We start from the raw sequence: 26,032 nt of genomic DNA on the forward strand, positions 1-26,032 counted from the left end.
TAGAGAGTCCCATATGTTTCTGCCCAGACCACCCGGGCAAGGGCAAGGACTAGCCATATATTTGCTCTGCTACTTCTGTGTCTCCCATGGCTGAGTGGAGAGGGGAACTTGGCTCTTTTTTTTTTTTTTAAGGTTTTATTTATTTATTTGACAGACAGATCACAAGTAGGCAGAGAGGCAGGCAGAGAGAGATGAGGAAGCAGGCTCTCCGCGGAGCAGAGAGCCCGATGCGGGGCTCGATCCCAGGACCCTGGGATCATGACCTGAGCCGAAGGCAGAGGCTTTAACCCACTGAGCCACCCAGGCGCCCCGGAACTTGGCTCTTGTTGCATTTCAGTGGAGAAAAACACCGGGACACACCATATCCTCCCCTCCCCCGCATCATTTTCCCTCTCACTGCCCTCTTTCCCTGCCCCCTCCCCAGCACGTTGCAACACTACAGGGACACACCGGGAGTGCCCTGACTTCTTGGCTGGGAAATCATGTCCTAAGGTGAGTTTTTTGGCAGAGACCCCAGCCTTCTATAGGAGGAGAAGGAGGCTCAGAGAAAGGTGTTTCATGCAGGAGGGTCTGCAAGGGAAAGTGCTGGAACATTTCTTAAACCAACAAGAAAGAGGTTAAGCAGCTTGCTCAGGCTGAGCAAGCTTTGCCTTAGGTTCCAACTTTCCTGATGGACCATTTTATTGTCCCAATGCCGGTAACTTCCAGCTTCCCAGTCCATCTGGCCTTCCTGAAGCTTCCTTTCCTCTTCTAATCTAACCCAGCATCCTTCCAGAGAAGTTGGGTTGTCTTGGGGCCGGGGGTGGGAGGCACGGGCTCTCTGTGTTCTCATTCCAGACCTACTGCTTACTGACTGTGTGAGTATGGGCTAGTCACTTAACCGTGCTGGGTTCTAGTACCCACCTCACAGGGTCGTGAGAGGGAGGACTCAGTGAGATGCTGCACATGAAGTGCTTAGCATGGTGCCTGGCACATAGTTACTGCCCCACAGGTGTTAGCTGTTGTTGTCACTTCCCTTCACACAGCCTTGACTTGGCCGGCTCCAGGGAGCAATCGCTTCTCTGGCAGCATTGGCAAGGCCTGCCGTACCCATTCTGAAACTGAGAGGGAGTTTCCTCATCTTTCTGCTACCCCTTTGTTAAGTCTGTCATCACACAGGAGAAGGAGGGGACGTGTGTGCGGAGATGGACGTGTGGAGAAGATGTGTGTGCGGAATAGTCTTTCTAAGTGGCAGGCAGTGGTGCCATGAAGAGCAAAAATCAAGTCCTTCATGTTTTTATTAACATTGCCATCTTTATCTCTTCACTCTCCTCTTAAGTATCATTTGCTACAGGAATGAGAAGTTAGTTCCTTTGAGAGAAGGCCTCAAAGGCCTTGCATCCTGGACAAGAAATTAGCAATCATCGGTCTCTTGTTTTTACCCTGCTGAGTGTAGAATTCTGGGAGCCAACTGACCAACCACTCCTCACTCTCTCCCTCCTTTCACTAGAATTTGAATGGATGCGTCCATTCTTGTCCAATGCCCAGAGGCTTTGGGTTGGAGCTGGGCACTGTGTTTGCCCAGAAGAGTTCCCAAGGAGCTGTGCGCCCTCCCCATTCGAGGCCTCCCAGAAAGTACTTTGGAGGTTCCATCTGCTATCAGATGGATTGTGTTTGCCCAGGAAGGACAGGATCACCCATGGACCACCCCTGAGTCACTTCACTCTGTCCGTTGGTCTCCGCCCCTCAGGTTAGAACTGCTAGTCCTTGGAGGATGGGAGAGTGGGCAATTAGTCTTAACCTCCCCAAATTCCCGATGACCTGATAGCAAGGAGGTACTTAGACATAGATTTAGTAGATAATTTGTCTTTTTCCCATAATGCCCCAGAGGATAAAAGAGGCTAGTTCAGGTCTGCTGATTCTGTGAGAATCCGTGCACAGAAAACACCTGTCTCATTACATTAGGTGACCACTTTCTTGGTGCCCTACTGATCAAAAACAAACAAACAAACAAACAAACAAAAACCACCACAGCAGGACCAGCCTCCTGCTCTGAAGGATCTTTTTTTTTTTAATTTTTTTATTTATTTGGCAGACAGAGATCACAAGTAGGCGGAGAGGCAGGCAGAGAGAGAGGAGGAAGCAGGCTCCCCGCTGAGCAGAGAGCCTGATGTGGGGCTCAATCCCAGGACCCTGGGACCATGACCTGAGCTGAAGGCAGAGGCTTTAACCCACTGAGCCACCCAGGGGCCCTGCTCTGAAGGATCTAAACCCAATTCTAGAGCTGTAGTAATACACATGCACTTAGCCCCACAGTGAGCTATTTGCATATCATAATATGGTTGCCATTGTAGTGATAATTAGCCCCTCTGTCATGGTACATAATTATCCTTTCTTTTTAGTGATTAAAGAGCAATTCAAGACTGTGTGGGATTAAGAGACTCTAGTCTCTTAGCAAGTTTGATGATTATAATACAATACCATTAGCTATATTTACTATTCTGTTTATTTGAGCTCTAGGGCTTATTTACTAATTGTAATAGTTTGCATTTTCTAGAGTTTTATATAATGGAATCATATACCACGTGTACTCTCTTTTTCTATGGTTTCTTTCATTCGGCATATTTAAGATCTGTCCATGCTGTTATATCCATCCATATTTCATTCCTTTTTTATTGCTAGGTAGCATTCCATTGTATGGAGATAGCACATATTATTTATTCATCAGTTGACGGACATTTGGTGGCTTTCCCCCACCCCATGTTTGGTTATTACAAACAAAGCTGCTGTGCACATCTATGTACAAATCTTTCCATAGCTATATATGTCCTTTCCTTTTGGTTAAATACACCTAGAGGTGGAATGGCTGAATCATACAGTAGTTGTAGCTTCAACTTTTTAAGAAACTGTCAAACTGGGATGCCTGGGTGGCTCAGTGGGTTAAGCCGCTTGCCTTTGGCTCAGGTCATGATCCCAGGGTCCTGGGATCGAGTCCTGCATCGGGCTCCTTGCTCAGCAGGGAGCCTGCTTCTCTCTCCACCTCTGCCTGCTTCTCTGCCTGCTTATGTGCTCACTCTCTCTCTCTCTTCCTCTCTGACAAATAAATAAATAAATAAATACAATCTTTTAAAAAAAAGTTTTAAAAAAAGAAGGAAACTTCAAACTGTTTTCCAAAGTGATTGTACTATTTCACATTCCCACCAGTCATTTGTGAGTTCTAGTTGCTCTGTGTCCTCACCAACATTTGGTTGAGTCTTTTTTTTTTTTTAAAGATTTTATTTATTTACTTGAGAGAGAGACAGTGAGAGAGAGCATGAACGAGGAGAAGGTCAGAGAGAGAAGCAGACTCCCCATGGAGCTGGGAGTCCGATGCAGGACTCGATCCTGGGACTCCAGGATCATGACTTGAGCCGAAGGCAGTCGTCCAACCAACTGAGCCACCCAGGTGTCCCTGGTTGAGTCTTTTTAATTTTAGCCTTTCTAATAGGTGTGCAGTGGTATCTCATTGTGGTTTTATTTTTTTTTAAAGATTTTATTTATTTATTTGACAGAGAGAAATCACAAGTAGTCGGAGAAGCAGGCAGAGAGAGAGAGAGGGAAGCAGGCTCCCTGCTGAGCAGAGAGCCCGATGCGGGACTCGATCCCAGGACCCTGAGATCATGACCTGAGCCGAAGGCAGTGGCTTAACCCACTGAGCCACCCAGGCGCCCTCATTGTGGTTTTAATTTGTACTTCCCTAATGATGTACTTACTTATAACCAATATATCTTCTTTGGTAAGGTACCTGTTTAAATCGTTTGCCCCTTTTTGGGGTGCCTGGGTGGCTCAGTTGGTTAAGCGTCTGCCTTCAGCTCAGGTCATGATCTCAGGGTCCTGGGATAGAGCCCAACATCAGGCTCCCTGCTCGGCGGGGAGTCTGCTTCTCCCTCTCCCTCTGCTGCTTCCCCTGCTTATGCACTCTTGCTCTCTCTCTCTCTGTCAAATAAATAAATAAAATATTTTTAAAAAATAAATTTTTTTGGCCTTTTTAAAATTGATTTGTTTTTCTTGTTGAGTTTTGAGAGTTCTTATATATTCTGGACACAAGACCTTTGTTCTTGCTTTGTGAAGGTTTTCTCTGAGTCTCTGGCTTGCCTTTTCATTCTTTTTATAGTGTCTTTTGTAGAGCAGAAGATTTTGATATCAATGAAGTCCAACTAATCAATTTTTACTTTTGTGGATCATACTTTTGGTGAGGTCTCTAAGAAGTCTTCACGTAGCCCAAGGTCACGAATATTTTGTCTTATGTTTTCTTTTATAAGTTTTTATAGTTTTAGACTTTACATTTTGGTCTTTGATCCATTTTGAGTTAATTCTTTCAGATAGCGAGAGGTGTAAATTCACATTCATTTTTTTTTCCTTTTACATACAGATACCGATTATTCTAGTACCATTTGTTGGAAAAGCTGTTGTTAGGCTACTGCAGTTGTCCTTATATATGTGGGCTTATTTCTGTCCTTATATATGTGGGCTATATTCTGGTTTTTTTTTTAAAGATTTTATTTACTTATTTATTTGTTTGAGAAAAAAGTGAGTGAGAGAGAACACAGGAGCAGGAGCAGAGGGAGAGGGGGAGAAATGGACTCCCTGCTGAGCAGGAAGGCCGGATTTCTGGCTGGATCCTAGGACTCTGGGATCATGACCTGAGCAGATGCTTAACTGACTGAGCCACCCAGGCACCCTCTGTATTCTGTTCTGCTGATTGATCTGTTTATCTTTCCACCAATGCCAGTTTTTTTGATTACTGTAACTTTATAATCATTTTTTGAAATCAGGTAGTGCTAGCCCTCCAACTTTGTTCCTTCTCAGAGTTATTTTTGCCTATTTTAATTCTGCAATTTCATATGAATTTTAGAATGAGATTGTCAATATCCTTTTCTTTTAATACTCGAATTTATCCTATTTACAGTAATTTAAAAAAATATTTTACTTATTTATTTGACAGAGAGAGAGAGCGAGCACAAGCACGGGGGACTGGCAGGCAGAAGAGGAGGGAGAAGAAGACTCCCCACTGATCAGAGAGCCCAATGGGATCACCACCTGAGCCAAAGGCAGAGGCTTAACTGACTGAGACATCCAGGCACCCTACAGTAATTGTTACAACAGATATTTTATAATCATGTAACTGTCACTTTAGAAGATTCTTAATCAGGGCACCTGGGTGGTTCAGTCATTGGGCGTCTGCCTTTGGCTCAGGTTATGATCGCAGGGTCCTGGGATCGAGCCCCGCATCAGGCTTCCTGCTTGATGGGAAACCTGCTTCTCCCTCTCCCGCTCCCCCTGCTTGTGTTTCCTCTCTCACTGTGTGTCTCTCTGTCAAATAAATAAATAAAATATTTTAAAAAATAGATAATGCTTAATCTTTTCATTGATATTCTTCAGCTAAAGAATTCCATAAGTTTCCAAACTTATGTATTCGCAAAATAGGACTTACATATTTTGCAAATACAAAATAGGACTATTTATTATTTGCCCTTCATTTATGAACCACATTTGGTGACTGGGCCCATGATTATCTGCTCCATACATCATTTTATAGATGTCAATCGTATTCCTTTCCAACCTTTTTTGCCTAGACAATGTAATACCTCTTTTTTAAAAAGCTTGTCTTCGGGGTGCCTGGGTGGCTCATTCAGTTAAGCATCTGACTTCAGCTCTGATCATAATCTTGGGGTCCTAGGATCAAACCCCACCTCAAGCTCTGTGCTCAATGGGGAGTCTGCTTATTTGCCCCTCCCCCTGCTTTTGCTCTTTCTCTCTTTCTCTCAAATAAATAAATAAATAAAATCTTAAAAAAATGAAAATATTTTCTTCATATAGTTATACTCACACCCCATTCTTTTTTCTTTAAAGATTTATTTTTTTAAGGTTTTTATTTATTTATTAGACAGAGAGAGAGAGATATCACAAGTAGGCAGAGAAGCAGGCAGAGAGAGAGGCGGGGAAGCAGGTTCCCCGCGAGCAGAGAGCCTGATGCGGGGCTCGATCCCAGGACCCCAGGATCATGACCTGAGCCAAAGGCAGAGGCTTTAACCCACTGAGCCACCCAGGTGCCCCAAGATTTATTTATTATTATTTTTTTCTAGAGAGAGTAAGTGAGCATGCAAGCCAGGGGTGGGGGCAAAAGGAGAGGGATTGAGAATCTCAAGCAGACTCCCCACTGAGCATGGAGCCCGTCACGGGGCTTGATCGCAAGATTCTGAGATCATGACCCTAGCCAAAATCAAGAGTCAGACTCCTAGGGCGCCTGGGCAGCTCAGTAGATTAGTGTCTGCCTTCATCCGGGTCATGATCTGGAGTCCCAGGATCCAGTCCCACGTCAGGCTCCCTGCTCACGCTTCTCCCTCTGCTCTTCACCGTTTGTGCTCTCTCTCAAATAAATAAAATCTTAAAAAAGAAAAAGAGACTCCTAACCAACTGAGCCACCCAGACACCCCACACACCCTGTTTTGCTGAATCATTTTCTGTCTTAGACCTGATCCAGAATCGTGAAATCTTTTCCAGAGAGTGCAGTGATCAGATCAGCACCTAATATTCCCAGGGTGGAAACAGTGTGGTTTTGTACAAAGGGAGATGACCCGATTGATCATGAACCACCTTCTCAATGCAGCTTGGAATAAATGACCCTTGCTGGTATATGTTTCCCCAAACACAGACAGGGAGCCGGAGAGGACAAGTAATGTTGGAGGCTGGGGACATTTGTCCCCCAACTCCATCCCTAGCCCCACCCTTAGATTGTAGCGCTCACATCTGTCAGGACCTGGGGTGTCTATTCTAGAGATCTCCCTTGGACAGAGACTTTATGTGAACTTAATTCATGAATGCCCAGACCTGTGGTAGAATCAGAAGAAGAGCTAGGCCTTGGTCCCATGGATTGGACGGCGCATGAAATAATTAAAGAGCAGTTCAAGCCTGTGTGGTGTGATGAGATCTCGTGGTCAAATCTGGGCTATCAGCATTTCGAAAAGGGGGCTCCGTAGCTGTGCGCTCTACTTCTCAGGGTGTAACCAGCTCCATGGGTCTGGGGACCTTGGTGGGGACCTTGCTGTATGGGCATTATTTGATTAACCAAAACAGAGCAGCAAGGGCATGGCTGGCCTGAGAAACTCTGTGAATGAGCCTGGAATGTTCCCTCAGGGGACCATGAGGAGACCACTGGGCTTCAAGCCCAGGCTTGAGTTGGGAAATCATGGGAAACAAGGCTGAGTAGGTAGGGTGGGGTCAGACTGTGAAGGACCTTTGGAAACCAAGCAGATGAGTTCGGACTGTAAAGCTCGGCCGAGTGCAGCTGGCATGGCCACGGCCAGATCTGAATGTGTGCCCTGGAGTAGGAGTTGGCGCCAGCTCAGAGGGAGGAGCTGGGCAGAGGCAGGGCTGTGACTGGAACTTCATCTCCCTCACATCCGGTCAGTGGGCTTTCTGCTGCACCCGGCCTACTTGTTAGGTTTCGAAGGCTTGCACGTCCACTCCATACAGCTTCCTAACGGGGCCCACAGGCGGGGGGAGTAGGTGGTAAGGGCCAGATCGCTCTGTGGCTGGTGGTGTGAGGTAAGGCAGACCACTGAGAATACTCACCTGCCTCACAGACCTGCTGGGCTGCCCCACGGTTGCCCCGGAGACACTCTCTAGACTAAGACAAGGGTAGCTCCAGATGGCCTTTGTCAGAGAAAATGTGTTAAGGAGAGAGGCGACACATTAACCTAATATCACTCACTAACACATTAACATTAAATGGTTTGTGATTTCAGAGTGGTGGGGAAGTCATTCCAGGGAAGCGGGGATGGTGGCCTGCTACTAGGGTCAGTCACAGGAGCTACGGGTAGCATGAGGTCTGTAGTGGAGAGGGGGGCAGGAGGCCCAAGACTGGGAGAGCCATGTGACTTGGCATGCCTGTGGTTACATAGCCCATTAATGGCAAAATTGCCTTAGCAGAGGTTTTCCAAACTTTCCCACCAAAGTGCCCCAAACTATTGATTTATATCCTAGAGGCCTAGAAGGACACAATCTCATAAATTTCTATGAAGTGTGGCATTTTATCCTAAGTGCGAATGTTGCAATCTGCCGCCTAAATATATTTTCATTGATTTATCAGCAAGCAACATGGAAGCTCCTGAAAGATGCCCTGGGTTGGGAGTGTGGCTTCGATTCCTGCTGTGTGGCTTGGTCGGCTTTAGCAAGCAGGCCCTGGCCCTGTGAGACCTGCTTCTGGACAGGTCAGAATTTACACTTTCGGGATCTTCGCCCAAAGTGCCACAAGGTGTGTCCGTCACCTGCAGCGTGTTCGTTTGCCTGCTGTCCCCATCCCTGTCTCCCTCCTTGGTTCAAACTTATTTGATGGAAAAATCTAAGCCCTTGTGTCCCCCGGGAAAGTCGTTGGACTTGCTCAGTGGTTAGCTCTGGCCTTATCCCAGCCTTTGGTGTGGGGATCATGAGACTCCGAAGTAGGCATGGATTGGCCGAGGCTGTGCCCACAGATTCCCTAGCCTTTCCCCCTCCACCACAGTCAGCCTGTGGCCCCTCATTCTGTCCCACCTTGAGCTCGGACAGTTTACAGTACTTCCAGTTAGAAAAACAGAAAACCTGCTTGTGCTCTCAGAGCCTAGCCTTGCCGCTGCTCATCTCTTGGTGGTTGAGAACAGAAGAGCCGTCAAGGCCTCCAGGCCAAAGTTATCCTTCTCAGTGACCCAAGCACCTCATTCCTGTCCCCATAGCCTGCAGATAGAGATGATGACAATGTACAAAGAATGCATGCCCTCCCCCAGCTGGGGCAAGGCGGATAAAGCGCTATGAATATTCAGGTTTCACTCTGGCAGGCAGCAAGCCTTCATCCACACCCCCTGCCGGCTAGGGGTGAAAGGGGGGTTCCAGATTATAGTGCCTATAGTGATGAAACCACAGCAGGTAGGGCCCTGGGGAGGCTGTCTGGGCTGGGCGGGGCAGGGCAGCCAGCTGGGTGAGGCCCAGATTCCCCATGCTGATAAGACAGCCTGTAAACACCCAGCAAGGGGAGGGGGCAGAGGGCAGGCGACCAGATGGCAGGAGAAGGGGGGAACCGGAGCCCAGGGCTAGCGGCAGGAAGTGGGGCTTGATGTGGAAACATCCTGTCCAGCGGGGGTTAGACCAGTGGCCATTAGCAATCACTCCCTCCACCAAGGAGGCAAGTTCAACACAAGGTGGGGCTGCCTGGGCACCAGGCGGAGAACCTGGTACTCCACATTGCCAAAGGACATGATAAATGGGTCTCTATTATGGGTTCTTCTATCCCTGAACACTGCTGGTGGGGGGAAATCAGGACTGAGCTCCCCACGTGCCAGACCTTGGGGAAACTTAGTAGTGGAATTGTCCAAGAGAATTTGACTCTTACAGGAAAGTCCTGGTCGTCACTATCAGTGAGGAGCAACGATTGGAACGCCCAATTATGTCTAGAACCTCCTGTAGCCCTCTGAGAAGCAGCACATATTTGACACACCTTTTTGTTCCACCTTGGAGGACTTTCTAATTAAAACCTCAGGGGGTCTTGCGGTACCTGGATGGCTCAGTGGGTTAAGCCTCTGCCTTTGGCTCAGGTCATGATCTTGGGGTCCTAGGATCGAGTCCTGCATCAGGCACTCTGCTCAGCAGGGAGCCTGCTTCCTCCTCTCTCTTTGCCTGCCTCTCTGCCTACTTGTGATCTCTCTCTCTGTTAAATAAATAAATAAAATCTTAAAAAAAAAAAAAAAGGACCTCAGAGGGTTGGAGCTCATGTGGCCTTTCGCAAGGGAACACCAGACTCAACTGCTTGACTTTTCAGACGGGGACACTGGGATCCAAAGAGGGGCACTTGGTGATGCTCATGGCAGACCTAAATTGAAGCCCCTGGTCTATAGCATTTTCCACTGCCTACCGTGTTGCTTTAGGCCCAACCACCAGCCCGCATGCATGCAGGTGGCCCTGCTTTGCACACTCGCTCAGCCTCAGCATTTATCCTTGCTTAGGGCCATGGGGAGGCTGATAGAAGAGATCCTCAAAATCAGAAATTGGACATCTGGAGTGTGGCCTGAACTGCTCTGTCAACTTGCATGTGGCCTTGAGTGAGCTGCTGCCTCTCTCTGGGCCTCATTTTTGTTTGTTTGTTTGTTTGTTTTAAATAACGGTTTAGTTAGGGGCGTCTGGGTGGCTCACTTGGTTAAGGGTCCGACTCTTGATTTCATCTGAGGTCATGATCTCAGGGTCGTTGAGATCGAGCCCTGTATCAGGCTCTGCGCTGGGTGTGGAGCCTGCTTAAGGATTCTCTCTCTCCCTCTGCCCCTGCCCCCCCAAATAAAAAAATAAAAATAATAATGAATAGCAGTATAATTCAATTTAATTCATTGCCATACAATTAAGTTATATACTCAAAGTATACAGTTCATTGGCTTCAGTATATTCACAGAATTTTACTTCCGTCACTACAATGCATTATAGAATGTTGTCATCACTCCATAAAGAGACTCTGTACCCATTAACCAGTCACTCCCCATTTTCTGCCAACCTCTAGGCCAAATAAGAGATATTTGGTACAGTTATATTTTGGGGAGAAAAAAACCCAGCAATCGGTTAGGTAGATGGGATAACCCAGCTTACCGGGAACTTAGGAAGAGAATCTACCTCAGTCTACCTTGAGAAGAATAGGGTGGGCCTGGCGATAAGCCCCTGGCCATGGGCCTGCCATCTATGAGGTGCTCAGGGCTGACATTCCATAAATATTTGAATAAACATGTGAATCAGTACCCCGAGAGATAAGAACCCAGACTAACATTATGTGTAAACTGAGAGCAAGTGTATATTTATGGGGCAGGGCCATGACATGGCCACCCCAGGTCTGGATCCAGGAACTCTCTGGAAATGGTAGGCCCCTTGAAGTGGAATAGAGTCAGCGTCCTTCATCAGTAGAGCTGGAAGCCTCCCATTCCACTTCCCCTTCCTTCATAGCTGGCTCAGCTTTGTCACCATTTTGGTGCAGACTTAGCCCAGAATGTTAGGGATCACTTCTTCGATGGAGCTTTGATTGGGATTGAGGCCGTAAAGGAGGGGATGGGTCACAGACCTGGGAAGCTTTTGTTGAAGGAGCATCACAGAGGTTCTGAACCTTCAAAGTTGTGTGTTGTGAGCGAGCACTGAGCTAGGGATCTGAGCAAATGGTCACCAGCATGGGGCCGTGGGGAAGGCCTAGACTTTGATATCGAAGGCACACAGCCTGGGTTTGAGTTCTGCCTCATTTATTTATTTATTTATTTATTAACTAGGAAAATAAATTTTGTCCAGAGGTATGGGCAGATGTCTAGTCTTAGAACTTCTGGAGTAGCTTCTTGGAGCCGGCAGCCTTGCTGACCTTCAGCACGTTGAAGAGCACAGTCTTGCGCAAGGGCTGACACTCACCCACTGGAACAGTATCACCAGTCTGGAGGTCCCTGAAGTGGGGCACTGGTGTACAGACACGTTCTTGTGGCATCTCTCACAGCAGCTGCACTTTCGGATGTAATGGGAGTAGTCTTGGTGGATGACAGTGGTCCTCTGCATCTCATTTTCATCTTGGTCAGGTGGAGACATTAACAGGAAAGGGTCATTTCTTACCAGCATAGTCGCTCTTAGTGGCCTCCTTGGGCATCTTGAAGCCCAGACCAATGTTTTTGTAATATCGCAGGACTTGAGTTTGTTCTTGCCAGTTTCTCCAAGCAGGACCCTCTTCTTGTTTTGAAAGACAGCCAGCCGCTTTTGGTAGGCACCCCTCTGTTCGAACATCCGCCATCTTCTCCGCCGCCTGAGAAAAGGTCTGCTTCCATTCTGGACGGGCGGTATGACCTTGGTCATGTTACCTAATCTTTTCTGAGCCTCACTTCTGCTGTTTTTAAAACGGAACTATTAAAACAGGATTATTACCAAAAGAGATTTCACTGAAAACAAAGTTCAGAGAGCATAGTAGTTGGAAATAAACCTGGGTTCTGTCCCCAGCTCTGCCAGTGACTAGCTACTTTGTAAGGATGTTGTAAGAATTAAAGGAGATAGCCTAGATGAAGTGCTTGGCACACCGACTCCACAGCTTGTCCCCAGCAGGTATAAATCCCAGCCACCTTCCCTGCGCACCACCCTGTAATTTTTTTTTAAGATTTTATTTATTTATTTGACAGACAAAGTTCACAAGTAGGCAGAGAGGGGGAGGGGAAGCAGGCTCTCCACTGAGCAGAGAGCCCTATGCTGGGCTCCATCCTGGGACCCCGAGATCATGACCCGAGCCGAAGGCAGAGGCTTCAACCACTGAGCCACCCAGGCGCCCCCACCCTGTAATTTTTACAGTTTGGCCCCTTTCTCCAGATGCAGAGGGAACAACTTGAAGTGCTATCAGAGGGCGCAAAAGAAAATCTTACCCACATTTACACAATACCCACACCCCTCTGCTCCTCCCCCAACGGGCCCATGGTGAGGCCACAGTGGCCACACCCACCATCCCAGGCCCAGCACTAGCTCAGATCTGTGCCAGCCCCACAAGCACTTGCCCTGAGCTGGCACTGATCTCAAGTGCTTCCACCCCCTCCACCCAGACTAGATGCTCTTTCCAAACACGTGCCACCAGCTTTGAGTCGGGCTTGTAACCAAACCCTGGGCCTGGGTTTGCACTCCAGATGTAGGGAGGGGCTGGCAGAATCCCAGGTGCATATCCAGATGTTGTCTCCAAGGCCTTCTTGGTGTCCCCCATGCCAGCTGTGGATTTGCAGTATTTACTCCAAATTGCAGGGCTGAAGAAGCAGGCCTGTGTGGGGCCCTATCACTGGGGCACTGGGTCCTATTTGCCCTGGGAGGGGTGTGTGGAGGGCGAGGGGATGGGGAAAAGAGAGACTCTGTTCTTGAGACAGGAGGCGTGCCCGAGCAGGGCTCTCGGCCTAAGTCGCAAGAGGATTACCTCTAGAACTGAGAGGTATCAAGACCATCTTCCCATCCATTTTTTGTTGGCTCACCCAGTACCATCATGTCTAGGGGTTCTCTTAGCTTTTCCTACTGCTGCTTGGACCTCACGGAACAATATTACCATAGGGGGGACCAGAAAGATTGTGTCTTTCCACTCCTAGGACCCCATCCCAGGCATCAGGGCTTCTAGAACTATTACCATGTAATTGTAACCTGTCCTCAGGAGGACCGGCAGCTAGGCAGAGGTCCAGGGCCTCAGGCTTCTACTGCTCCTCTGACCCTTTGCCTTGGGAAGGCCTGGCAGAGATGGTCACATGCCTGCAGGATCCCTGTCGGGCACATAGCCCCAGTGCTAGGAGCTCCAACCTTGCAAGGGCAACTGGGAGGTATTTACAAGTACAAGTCACGACACCGAATCACTAGCAGCTCTGGAATGTGATAGCTTCCTGTTCCATCACCCAGAAAATGCCGCTACCCTTGACCCACATGTACTGTAATACTTTGCTCTCCATTGTTGTCTCTGTCCATTGGTGCTGAGGACAAAATTATGCAAAATTGTCAAGTTGCTTTCAGTGTCACCTGCCCCTCCCAGTTAACCCTTACAGTTGGCCTGCTTTCTCCCAGGCTCTTGCCACAGTCCATCCCTCCATCCTGAGCCACCCGGGGCTCATCCTCAGCCCAGGTGGACATTGCCCTGAGCACACAGTCCAGTCTTTTCATCCAGTCCTGGAAGGCCAGGCTCATTCTGCACCCGCCTCCTCAAGGCGATAGCTAAGTAAGGTTGATAAACCCACTTCTCCTCATCCTCTAACAGGAGAGGGTTTGGCGGAGACAGCCCCAGCTCCCTCCCAGTCCCAAGTCCCCCAGCCCAGGCAAGCTGGCAGTGGAGCTGTTGGGGCGTCCCCTTGTGTAGACAGCTGTCTCCTCAGCCTTCCTGTGAGGGATCCTCCCCCCTCCCCCGCAGGGCCCCTCCCCTCTCTGCACTCTCTGACCTGTGTGGGGCAGGGGCGGGGCAGGAGGGCCTGCAGGCCCTGAAGGGGAAACTGCTGAAACCCCTGGGACAGGAAGTGGCAGAGAGGGGCTGTTTCCTCTGGCAGAGCAGGGGTGCGGTGAGAGCTGGCCCTATCCCCTACTTGACTGCTTGTCTGCGTGGGTCCTGGGAGGCTGGGGAGAGCTGAGCACCCTTCTTTCCCTTGGCTCCGCCCCCACAAAAATGGATGCTTCTGGCCCACCAGGTCAGAGGGGCTGGGGAGGGGGGATGGCTCTCAGAGGAAGCCATCTCTATTTTGATGGGAGAGGACTTCAGAAAGAAGGGCAGACAGGTCAGCGAGAAGGGAAGGGTGGGGAGGGGCAGGTGAGTATGGGGTGAGGGGGGCCCACAATGGCAACGGAAAACCACAGTTGGGCAGGGGAGCCTTCTGTAAGCTCTTAACTCTGAGAGAAGATCATCAGGACTGTGTCTGCTCAGAACTGTGTGAGTTGGAAATGCAATAAATTGCTGACTTGTGACTCACAGGGCTAGAAAGGGCCTTAGACCATCCAGTCCAACCCCCTCACTGGGCAGCGGAGGAAACTGAGGCCCACAAAGCTGAAATGACTTGCTCAAGGTCCCAGCATGGGCAGAGCCCGGTCAGGATTTTCTTTCTGATGAAAATCTGCCGAGTTTGTGTTTGTGGTTCCACGCATCCTTCCTGGTGCTCCTGAGTGCTCCATGACGTTCTTCTCAGAAATGAGCTTAATCCATCCATTCACACTGGAGGGGAGTGAAGCCTTTAGTCCAGGAGCCAGTAAACTTTTCCTGCGAATGGACTGTAAATATTTTAGGCTTTGTGGCCCATAGGGACTCTGTCACAACTCAACTTACAATGCAAAAGCAGTCAGAGATGATAGGAAAACGAATGAGCGTAGCTGCACTCCAATAAAACTTTATTTGTGGACACTGAAATTTGAACTTCGAATAATTCTCATGTGGCATGAAATATTATTCGTCTGTTTATTTTTTTGTCCTAATCATTAAAAAATGTAAAAGCCATTCTTAGCTCATGGGCCATCCAAAACAGACAGTGGGCTGGATTTGGCATGCAAGCCCTAGTTGGCCAACCTGTACTTCAGTAACTAAGAAGTAAATCGAAGGTGTCTGGAGGAGGGGGAGAGAATATACTTGTTGGGGAGGAAGCAGGTAAGGCTGTGAAAAGGAGGTGACATTTGCTTCAGATCTTGACCACTGTGTGGGAATTGGAGCTGCAGAAATTGGGGAAGGGCACAGCAGGCCTAGGGCATGGTGTGAACAAAGGCACGGAGGTGGGGAAGTTGCTGCAAAAGTTAAATGTGTTCTGCACATGTGTGGCTTCATTGTTATTTGCCAGCCCTGGGTCTTTGGCTGCTGTCTGTTCTCACCAGAGGAAAGGGTTGGCTGTATTGAGGACACCGAGAGACAATGAAGAGGGGAAGAAGAAAGGTCACCTGGGAGTCATAGCAACTGGCTGTGTGAACTTGGGCAAGTCATTTTTCCTCCCTTGGGAGCTTGGTGTTTGCAGTTGGATGATAGGACGGATAAATGCCCTGATCTTTCAGGTCCCTTTTAACTTTGATATCCTGGGATTCTGAGTCAGGAAGAGGCTTTGAGTAGTGTGGGTGAGGGGGAAGGAGGAACCCCAGGAGTCCGTGGTGACATCAGAGCTGAAGCTGCCCACACCCTGATGGGCTGTTTTTCCACCTCTGTCCTGCACGCTCCCCTGTGTGCAGGCAACACTGGATGGTCCTTTGCTTTTGTTGGCCTGGGAAGTGGCCAGTAGTGGTGGGGCGGGCGTTGGGGGTGGACATTTGGAAGGGGCACCCAGGCAGGCAGCGAACCCAGCCCAGCCCCTGCCGTCTGGGGGATTCCCAGACCTGAGCAAAGAGCCTCCGCATCAGTTTCTAGGACACGGGCTGGCAGGGGCCTTGACAAAGAACACTGTCCCTTCAATAAAAGTTATCTGACTTAATATCCTGTTGGTGCCAAGTCACAGATTAGCCCAGCTTCTAAAAAGCCCACTAATGAATTTAATTAGTCTCTGGTCAGTGTTTCCTTTTTTTTTATTTTAAAGATTTTTTTTTTATTTATTTGACACAGAGAGAGAGAGATTACAAGTAGGCAGAGAGAGAGGGAAGCAGGCTCCCCGCTAAGCAGAGAGCCCAATAACGGACTCGATCCCAGGACCCTGAGATTATGACCTGACCAAAGGCAGAGTCTCACCCCACTGAGCCACCCAGGTGCCCCCTGATCAGTATTTCTGTTACACCCCCCCCATGGAAGCAAGCAGGCCTTCCTGGGGGCAAGGGTGGGGGTGTACCGTTTGAGGCCACCTTTCATTCATCACATGCCACTTTCTGCCACAGTCTTGTATCTGGGATGGCAGCCTCACTGGCCAGGCCTGCTCCTTTGACCACTAAAGGCCTGTAGAGGTCCTTCCTGCTGATGGTGTGTGTGGGGGGGGTGGGGGGCAAAATGAATCTCCAGGTCTTCTTTTTTTCACCTGGGTTTTTCAAGATAATCCCAAATTCAGAGTGGTCCAAGGTGAGCTCATCTTCTTGCTGTATTTCCTGTTTCCATCACTTCTTATCTTTTAGCAGTCTTTACAGTAAGAGCAGTTTCCACATCTTGGGGTCCCTACAATGACTGTATTACCCTATACTCTGCCATTTGATTCCCTTGGGTGGCTCTGGGCCTCTCCTCCTGGGTTCCAGCTGCCCCACCGGGTCTCCTTCCACCTACTCCACTCATACACTCAGACCAAACGGATCTGCCTAAAGAACTGCTTGCCTTAGGCCCCTCCCTTGGTCTAGAATCTCCAGGAACTCCAAGTAGCTGTCTATGTTAAGTTCAAATTCCACCACCTGGTGGATCTTGGGCCTCTGCACTTACCCAGCGGATTTCCCTGACCTCCCAGCCAGTCTCTCTCCCCCATAGCCAAGCTGGTTTCCTCTCTGTCCCATGAGGTTTATGGTTGTTGGTCATGTCCTCCCTCGCCTTCGTCTCACCCCGTTATCTCCATGTCCCTGTCTTCCTGTCCATCCAGGTAAAGAGATGCTGAATATTTGACGAGTGAGTGTAGTCAAAAGGACGCAAATCAGACCAGGAAATTGAAAAACGTGTCTGAGACTAACAGCGAGTTTTCACGTGCATTAACTCACTGGCCTTGCACGACACCCCTTTGAGCTAGGGAGGATGTCCCCGTTTCACAGAGGAAGAAGGTCACCTGCCAAACCCCAAGGCAAAACTGGATCTTCTCACGGAGAGGATCATGCCCTTATGATCTGCATAACTTCTGGGGTCCCCTCCTAAGCTGTAGCTGGCGGCCCACCATACTGGGGTTCAGTAGCTGCTCTGGACTAGGCTTTGCCTTCTTTTCTGTAGCATGTTCTTGTATTGATCTGGCTTCCTCTTCCCAGAAGAGCTTTGTGACTCTGTGGGCAGGTCCCTGGAGCAGTAGAGATGAGGATGTGGTGGCCGCAAGCACCTCCAGGGGGTGCTCTTTGGGCTTTCTCAGGCAAGGCCCCTGGGAGTCAGCTGGGGAAATAGGTTCACTTTGTCAGTAACCCTTCCCCCCACCCCCCCACCCCGACCCTCCTCCCCTGCTGGGGCTTCTGTAGAGCTCTTGCCACATAACCACAACCTCAAGGGCTGGGGTGGGGTGAAGGTGACGAGGACTGGGGACTGGGAGCCCCTCTCCAAGCAAAGCAGCCTGTCCCTCTCTGCGGGGGGGGGGGGCAGCCCCTGCCAGGAGCCAGCCTCTACTACACCAGCAACTGGAAGCCGCCAGCCCCACCCCGTCTATGTTCTGGAGCCAACGGGGGACTTCCGGGGGCTTCACGGGGGCCCTAGGCCCCCTTTGCTCTCTGGGAGGTCACCTGAAACTCATCTTATGGATGAGTGATTTTTAATTTCCAGAGTGCTTTCCCACCACCGTCTTCATTCACCCGAGACTCCCCAGTGAGCATCTGCTAAAGCTGGCTTAACCCTCCGCCCTCCCCCACTGTAAGGATGACAGAAACCACAGCCCAGAAAGATGGCTGACTTTTCCAGGGTCTCACAGCTGGTTGGGATACAGCCAGGAGAGAGGGGGCTTCCTTCCTCCTCCCTGCAACCTGGACAGCGCCCACAGTGGGGCGAGCTTAGGGTCTCCTGGAGAAAGGGTAAGGGGGATGCCCCCTCCTGCAACCCTAATCGCCCCCTCCGCTGGGACAGCTCAGGGCCTGGGAAGGTAGAGGGCTGCAAAAGGACGAGGGCAGTTTGAGATGAGCTCTGGGCCTCCCTCGCCATCGGAGCTGTGGCAAGCCCTACAATGGAGGCAGGCAGTGACCCAGGGCCAAGGAAGGAAACTGGGTTTCTTGTAAATAAGCAAAGAGAAACCCCAACCAACGGGCCTTGCAAAACCTTTATTTTTTTCCTCCCCCTTCCTGATTTCATCTCAAATGGAGGGGATGGTGAAAAGAAAGGAATAGAGGAGAAGGAGCTGACAAAATAGTTGTGGCTGGGGCCCCTTCACTGGGCGTCTGCTCAAGGAGGAGGGCTCTGCTCGCTGGTCAGAGTCAAGGCTGTGGGGGAGTCCCACGGTGGATTACTTCTGCTCAGTCCGTGGCTACAGCCTGGACCCCTGGCTCTGGCCCTCTGGCTCTTAAATACAGCCCACTGGTCACGTGGAACAGCATGCAAATTTGCTTCTGGATGACTATTAGCCAGAGGAGGGGCTGTTTTTAAGTAGAGGGTACAGCTGTTCCTGGGGTAGTTTCCATTTTGTTTGTGGTTGTGGGGGAGGGGCGTTGAGAGAGTGGGAAATGGCATGGAGGAAATTGTCACTTCCTTTCCAGAGAATTCCAGAAAGGTTTCATGGAGGACTGGGTATTTCAGGAGTGAGGGCTGGCTCTGAGAGGATGAGGAACTGGAGAAGGAGAACTCTGCTTTGTGGCCTGGCTGACCATCAGCCCCCATGTTTCCTGGCGTGCGTGGAAATGCCCCGGGTGTTACTAGCAATTCTGTGAGAGCCACTGGCTCAGCTGACCGGGTGTAGATTTAAACTCGCTCCACAGAGACCGTGGATGTGGCTTTCACATAGGGGCTGCTTCCTCTATGCAGAGGAGTCCAGTTGGGTGGGTGCTGGACACCGCCTGACGTGCGCCAGTGACAGCCCCAGAAAGGGTCTGTACATCTGAAGGGGGCCCAGCTGTGATGACGCAGGAGCAGCCCAAACCACTTCTATTTGGCTATTTTGGTTTTGAAATGCAGTCAGAACCACAGGGAGCCCGAGGTGTGCATTTGCAGTCGCTTGCTTGCTCCCTCCTGTGGCACGCAGTCGCTCACACACGGTGTCAGGGGCCATCTGCTCTCCAGACACTGTGCTTTCAGTGCAAGTAGGACAGGCCCTGGGAGCCAGGGATCCTGCTGTGGCCTCCAGGGGAGTGAAGGGAGTGGAGCTCTTGCCACCCTGGGAGCCGACTCTGACTGGAGCCAGCTGTGATCTGTACAGGGATGGGGCGGGTGGGGAACTTCCCAGGCACGTCTGTGACTTGAACCCAGTGTCTGTGTGTACCCACCTAGCACCCTGCTCACCATCAAGGCGGTGTCCGGGGCTCTAGGCCACTGAAGCTGTGTCTCAGCATGTCTGTGAGGACACTAGGGAGGAGTGCCCCTGGTGTGGGCCTCTCTGGCCTCCAGCAGGGCGGGCCTTCTGTGGTGGTGGTTTTTTTGGTTTCAGGTTCCTGGGAGAGGGAGGTTATTTTGAGGGACTTAGTTGGGGGGTAGTTCACTCCTCTGCTGGGGAGAGTGAGTGAACATGCAAATGAGCCTCTCCCCACCTCTCACTTTCAAATCCTCAAACATCTGAGGGGGGAGGGGCAAACTTTCTGGACTGGAAGGTTCCATGGTGGGGCTTGGATGGGAGTTTTCTTAGCCTTGGCCAAAAACAGGATGGCTACTTCCTAACCCCTATCTGGAGGCTGGAGGTTTGGACAGAACAGGACACCAGGCTCAGCCTTGGGTCCTGGGTGCAGCAGTCTCGCAATGCCCCCAACCCTGAGTCGGCAGAACCCGCACCAACCAGGTCCTGAATTTAGATGCTTAGATGTGTGGACACTTGAAAGAATGCAGTCGGATTAGTCTCTTCTGCTATTGCAAAGCTCTCTGCACCTATGGCCAAGGCTTCCACCCAGTACGGTGCGGGGCTGCCTTTTCTCCTCCACCACCTCCATATTCTGTGGCTGGTGCATTTTTCTTTCCAGGAAGCATAGGATTTTGGCTTTTTGGTGGCCCGGGTAGTGGGAAGCAACAGTGGCAGCCTGTCCCAGCCCCCCTCACTGCAGCTTGCTGGAGCCAGCACCAGCTTGGCTCTGTCCTCCTCCTCCTCCTCACGAAGGCAGGCGTGGAGGAGGAGGAGCCCAAGATGGAGTTTTGTGGCGCTGCTGGCCCGACCAGGGCAGCCCTTTGACACACACAGGCTCTCGTGCACACATCCCCATGCTTGGGGCACACGAGCACACCCTGCACGCAAGTAAATCTGTGGTGTGTTTGCACACCCACAGTGACAACTCCCATGGTAAATTACAGTGCAGAACTACACAGCTGTAACACACACACACACACACACACACAGAGTGCACACAACACCCACCCCACAACCCATGTCTACATGGATATATGTTTTTTAGAGAGGGAAGGAGGGGGAGAGGCAGAGGGAGAGGGAGAGAGGGAATGTTAAAGCAGATTCCCTGCTGAGCACGGAGCCTGCGGGCAGGACTCAACCTCACAGCCCTGAGATAGTGACCTGCGCTGAAATCAAGAGTCAGATGCCTAACTGACTGAGCCATGCAAGTGCCCCACATGGATTATACTTCTTGCCCAGAAAATACACCTCACCGGTACTGACTGACCAGTAACATTCATTCATTCGTTCGTTCGTTCGTTTATTAGTTCATTCATGTGTTTGTTCTGCGAACATAAATCGAGTGTCTGCTACAGGCGAAGCACGGTGTGGGGTGCTAACGCTTTGCTGATGACCAGCATAGTCGTCCTTGCCTTCAAGGGAGCCACTGCCTCATGGGGGAGGTCAGGAAGGTGCACGGAAGGTCCGTAGGCAGAGAGCACCAGTGAACTCGCCAGCGTGAAGTGCTGATCTGTGAAAACAAGCGGGAGATGAGCAAACCTGGAGGGAAGGGCTGCCTCGGAATGACGTCGTTGGGGGGAGAGGGGGCAGACACCAGAGTTTCGTGTTTAGACAAAGTGGGATTAGGTGAAAGTGATCCCTTTCATTTGATTAGTATGAGAATGCTTCCTGGGGGCAGACAGCCGGCCTGAGGGAGGGCGGGGAGCTGCGGAATGCGGGCCTAGGGGCGCTTTGGCTAGAGGAGACAGACCTTCCAAGCATAAATGGCCCTGGGAGGCTTCTCAGGCGGGCCACCGGAGACCGGGTCATAGGCAGGGCCTGGTGGGGGTAGGGTGGGGTGGGGTGGGAGGGGTGGGACTCGGGCCAGACCGAGTTTTCCCCAGGGCCTCCTCTTCGTCCTAGCAGGGCTGTCTCATTCACCCAAAGGGAAACTCAGACCCGACAGGTTGAGTGGAGCGACTTCTTGAAGTTTTGCGTTGGGGGGCCGGTGGAAAGGTGCGGGGGTGAGGGTGGGGGTGGGGAGCAGGCGGAGCCAGCCCTGTGGGCTAACGGAAAGGAAGTGGGAGAGGCCTGGGTGTCTCCTGTGGGGGAGAGCGGTCATCAGAGAGGTCACCCGTGGTCCTCCTCCCTTTCCTCCCCTTTTCCCCCTCTCTGAAGTTCCTCATTTCTTTCTGGGCCAGGAGAAGAAGGCTTTGCCACCCTGGCACTGCCAGACCTGGAGGGAAGGTGTGTCAAGGAGATAGGAGTCAAATGTGTCGCTCCTGCTATGGTGCGTGGACCGAGTTCTTCAGGCATTCGTGGTTGCGCCGGGCTGTTTGTAGACCCACCCTATGTCCACACACACGAGGATACCATTAAGAACAACCCTAAGGGCCAAAGCTGTGGTACCTGTAGGTGGCAGGCCCCGTGATCGAGAGGAGAGGAGTAGAGCAGGCTGGCAGGAGGGCCGTAGGGGTGGGAGCTAGGCTTCGGGAGGTAGGCACTGGTCGGCCACAGCAAACAGCTGGAGGCCCCCGGCGCCCCGGCAGGTGTCTAGGGGGCACGCTATCAGTGCCTCACGGGGGACAGGGGAGATGTGTGGGCTGCAGCAGACAGATTTCCTGGAAAAGGTTGGGGGGTGCCTGAGCCAGCCCTGGAGGATGAGGAAGGCTCTGTGGGCCCCTCCCGGAGCTGAGGCTCCTCTCAAGTTCCCAGGGTGACAGTTCAGTCTTGAAACTGAAAGCAAAGCTCAGGCAAGAGCGTGAACCCACACAAGGCACAGAAGCCATCCTCTCCAGCGGGGGGGGGGGGGGGGGGGGCAGTGGTGGCCGGGTGGCGATAAATGCCCAAAGCCTATGACCCACCAGTCCCTCTGTCTCAGGGCTCTCTGGGGGGCGTGACCAATTCTGAGAGTCCCCACCCCTGGAGAAGGGTCAGACCTGCGCTGGCCCTGCTGGCATAACACCCCACAGTGAGACGCTTCTTCCTCTACAGACTCTGCCTTTCGAAGCTAAGCGGCCACCAGTTCCAAGGTAGAGGGAGCCAGGCAGGGTCTGGAAGAGCACCTGGTACCCCCATGTGTCCCTAACCCACAGCCTCCCCCACAAGATTCTTTCTGAGCCAAGGGAATTTTAAGAATTCTTCATGCTACTGTCCCATCTATAGGGACGGATGGAGTGCCCTGATTTCCCCTGTGGCCACACCCTGGGGATTAATCTTCAGGGTGGAGAGAGCCCAGAGTCCCTCTATCTATCACCTCTGAGGAGGCAAGAGAAAACACAGAAGGAGGCTGTGTGTCTTCACAGCCAGCTCAGGTGCGGACGATATTGACAGACCCACACCTGACAGACCCACACCGAGGCTTGGCCACTTCCCACCGGACGCAACTCAGTTAACTTCCTCCTTTTCCTGCCCCCCCCCTTTTTTTAACCTGCTTCCTTTCTTCTCCCATCATTCTCCCCTGTTGGCAGTCTGGCTGTTGGCTAGACATCCAGGAAAGTGCCTTACTCATTGCCCCTGTCTCTCCCTTCTCCCTAGGTGACTCCCGTGGTTGGCCCAGCCTTAGCATGCAGCCTTGAACCTGGCATAGGCCACCGCCTACTCCAGCTCTCTACACCCCTTATTTTACTGTGGCTCGGGATAGAGGCTCTAAGTTCCAAGGTACCTGAATAGCATCTCCTGGTCAAGAACACCCCCGCAGCTCCAGAGGGCCCTGTGAGTCCTGCTGTCAGCTCTCTGAGAAGACAGTATGGCCATTACCTTGCAGCCCAGTGACCTGATCTTTGAGTTTGCAAGCAACGGGATGGATGATATCCACCAGGTATGGCCCCAGAGAACACAGCCCGGTCGGCCAGGCGGATGATCAGACAGACACAGACAGGCCGGCAGAGAGCAAGCTAGGCAGCACCCCCCTACTAGCCCTCCGGCAAGTACTGATCAAGTACCTACTAGGTCCAGGCCATTGGGTTTCTGTGCCAGCCAAACAGTGCACCTGCTCGTCCCTCGTGCGGCCAGTCAGTAGTCCCTGGGCGGTCATTCCATGTGCATTCACGGGGTACCTGCTGTCACCAAGCCAGCCATACGGCTGCAAAACACAGTGTCTAGGCTGTCAGGCGGTGAGCAATGCGGGCTGAACGCAGAGGTACACACGGACCCTCATGCACATGTCTACCCCCTTCCCGTCACCTGCAGTGTCACAGTGAGAAAGTTGCTGGGACAGCCACATAGTGAGCATCAGCTCTCCCAGGTGGCCCCCTAGGGCAAAGACCAATCCCTGGCTCCTTCAGACTCATGTCTCTAGCCTGGTTGATGGGCCCTTCCAGAACCATCTTTTCAGCCTCAATCTGAGGATGCAGATATGGAAATGCAGTTCTCTGGTGGGGGGAGGTGAAAAGGAGGACAGATTTGCAGCACTTGGGGCCGTGCCGTTCCATATCTTGCTCTGTACTGGGGCTGAGAGAGCATGTTTTCCGTGCACTTGGCTGTACCCACTGGATGGTGTCTTGGCACACCCACTGTGACCCTCCACTCCTGTCCTTCCACAAACTGGAGAAGAGGCAACCAACTACGGTAGAAGGCCCAAAAGATTAAGAGTCAGGAGTCCTGATTTCTGATCCCAGTTGGGCTGCCACAGTATCACGTGGGCAAGTCCTGTCCCTACCCTATCTGGCTGCCGTCTTCCCACCTTCACCAAGAGGAGATCCAGTTGGATTATTTGTAAAGATACCCAGCCTAATACTAATGCTCTCTGTGCTGAATCCTCATGGGGACAGAAAACTTTATCTGACCTCTAGTGGCCTACCCAAGGCTGCCCCCTAGTGGGCTCTGGGCACATTGTACTTTCTATGCCGCTGGGTCTTCACCTAAAGTTGCTCTCTTACCCAACACCTGTGGTGTGCCAAGCCTGGCGGAAGGCACCATGGGAAGAGAAGGGGAGAAGAATTTAACCACACTGGGGTTCTCGATACTACTAGTCATTTTTTTTTTTTTTTGCCTTTTCTGGTCTGCTCAGCAACTGTCACTGTTCTTTAGGGGGGCTCTTCTTCCCTCCTGATCCCATGATCCCACACCTGCCTCTCCACCCTCAGCAGACAGCTTCTGCTCCAATTCACAGAGAAACTCAGAGCTAGGGACACCCTCTGTGTACCTCCCTTCTCCCTTTTACTGATGACATCACTGTTCCTGTTTCCTTCCCTCTGCTGACCCGGGACAAGGAAATGTCCTTCTTCCTTCCAGTGGTATCTCCTACCTGTACTTAATCTCGTCTCTCCTGCCTCCAAGACCTCAAACTGTTGGTCACCTCTAGTGTCTCTCCCTTAAATCCTTCAGACCTTCCAGACATTTCTCCTCAACCCAGAACATCTTCAGGCCTCCCCAGCCCCAAAACACTCTCCCTTCTACCTACCTCCTTCAAAAGACCATCTTCTTAACTCCTTACTGTTCATCAGCACAGTCTCCACCATCTGTGCTTACATGCTCACCTCCTTTCTCTCCCTTTTTTAGGAAACCATTTGTATTAAAAGATGTGTCTTTAATACAAAAAAGTGTATAAATCATATGTATTTATGTATATGTATACATTATATATGAATAATTATAAAATGAACATCCATGAACTCACTATCCAGGTTAAGCAATAAAAGCATTACTAGTCTCCTTGAAGTCCCTGATACCGCAAACACTCAATGAGAGCTGACTCTACACTGGGCCCGTTCTATACGCTTTATGTGCATTGATCTGTTTACTTACCCCTCTCCCCCGTTTTATAAATGAGGAAACTGATGCCCAGCAAGATTAGGTAGCTTGCCCAAGGTCCCACTGCTAAAGTAGCAGAGCTTGGTTTCAAATTCAGGACATCTGGCTCTAGATCAGGACAATCCAATGGAATTTCCTGAGATATTAGAAGTGTTCTGTATTTGTCCTGTCCAGTATAGGACCACTAGTCACAAGAGGCTATGGAGCACTTGAACTATGGCCAACGCAACTGAAGAACTGGACTTTTAATCTTGAAAAAATTTTAGATTCACATTTAAATAGTCACCCATGCCTAGTGGGCACCATATTGGACAGACAGCTCTCAACTCCATGGCCTCGGCCCTTCCTCTCTGAGATCCATCGTCCTGTGTTCCCTGAAAGGCCTCCAGCCAGGGTGACTGTTCAGTGGCTGAACCCAATGGCATTTAATCAATTTTTATTTTTCTGCATCCTTCAGGAGCATTAGGCAGAACTGAACATTCTCCTTCTTCTTCATGAAAAAAGAATTAAAAGCCACATAAAAGAAAATTTGGAAAATACAGAAAATTTGAAAGAAAGGGAAAAAAGTCACCCAAAGTCCCGCAATCAAAATAGAATTCTTATAAACATTTGTTATAATTCTTCATATACAAAATTTAAAAAAAAGAGTTGCAGGGTGCCTGGGTGGTTCAGTCAGTTAAGCGTCTGCCTTTGGCTCAGGTCATGATCCTGAGGTCCTGGGA

General features: G+C 50.7%; 1 protein-coding gene and 1 pseudogene across 6 annotated transcripts in view; one reads left to right on the forward strand and one right to left on the reverse strand.

Moving 5' to 3' along the window:
- ELF4 (E74 like ETS transcription factor 4) overlaps positions 1-26,032 on the forward strand; it is a 41,866-nt gene that overhangs the window by 4,532 nt on the left and 11,302 nt on the right. For 2 of the 5 annotated variants that reach the window (XM_082717752.1, XM_082717753.1), the window contains exons 2-3: positions 23,094-23,216; positions 23,323-23,376. In XM_082717752.1, coding sequence (XP_082573878.1) covers positions 23,359-23,376 — 18 coding nt within the window. In that variant the 5' untranslated portion in view covers positions 23,094-23,216; positions 23,323-23,358. Of the gene's footprint in view, positions 1-23,093; positions 23,377-26,032 lie in introns of those variants that run through there. The other 3 variants (XM_082717754.1, XM_082717755.1, XM_082717751.1) reach the window with 2 other exon arrangements.
- LOC309856481 (small ribosomal subunit protein uS17 pseudogene) lies at positions 11,324-11,856 on the reverse strand (annotated as a pseudogene). Its single transcript has one exon. The product of its transcript is annotated as a small ribosomal subunit protein uS17 pseudogene (transcript).

This window comes from Mustela nivalis (genome assembly GCF_964662115.1).
Source record: "Mustela nivalis genome assembly, chromosome: X".
NCBI classification, from domain to species: domain Eukaryota; kingdom Metazoa; phylum Chordata; class Mammalia; order Carnivora; family Mustelidae; genus Mustela; species Mustela nivalis.